The sequence below is a fragment of the Trypanosoma equiperdum genome (genome assembly GCF_001457755.1).
Source record: "Trypanosoma equiperdum strain OVI genome assembly, contig: ctg_1946, whole genome shotgun sequence".
Classification (NCBI taxonomy): Eukaryota; Euglenozoa; class Kinetoplastea; order Trypanosomatida; family Trypanosomatidae; genus Trypanosoma; species Trypanosoma equiperdum.
The window spans coordinates 5,172-5,575 of NW_027124000.1; the positions used below are offsets into that span (position 1 = coordinate 5,172).

Here is a 404-nt window from a genome sequence, read left to right on the forward strand (position 1 = left end):
GACAAAAATGGACCTCTGCGATTCGCCACCCGACACTGCTTTTTTTGTTGACTGTAGCACCAGGGTCCATACCGACAAAAACACGGTCGGCCGCCAACGACCAACTACACCAGGACACGGTCGAACAACTGTGCGGCTTTTCGCTTAAAGCCAAAAAAGCGGCAGCTCGAGTAGAGAAGAAACTGTCAAACATCAAAAACCGTATATCCAGCCTTGTATTAACATCCAAAAGGCTTCACACGTTCGGGGTGAAAACCCCTCAATGGGCAGAAGCGGCGTTCATTCTAGAACTGCATTTTGACAAGCTAAGGGATGCAAGCCTGGGCGAGCTGGCAACAAAAGTAGGAGCGGCGATCAAATTTTCAGCGCAAGCAGCTTATGCGGCGGGGAGGATTGACGAGACG

At 50.7% G+C, this 404-nt stretch overlaps 1 pseudogene across 1 annotated transcript in view; it reads left to right on the plus strand.

The window, feature by feature from the left end:
• The first annotated feature begins 2 nt into the window (after positions 1 to 2).
• Positions 3 to 404, plus strand: part of TEOVI_000591500:pseudogene — a 1,368-nt pseudogene continuing 966 nt past the window's right edge. Inside the window, exon 1 of the mRNA in view lies at positions 3 to 404. This exon is cut by the window's right edge and continues 12 nt beyond it. Coding sequence covers positions 3 to 404 — 402 coding nt within the window.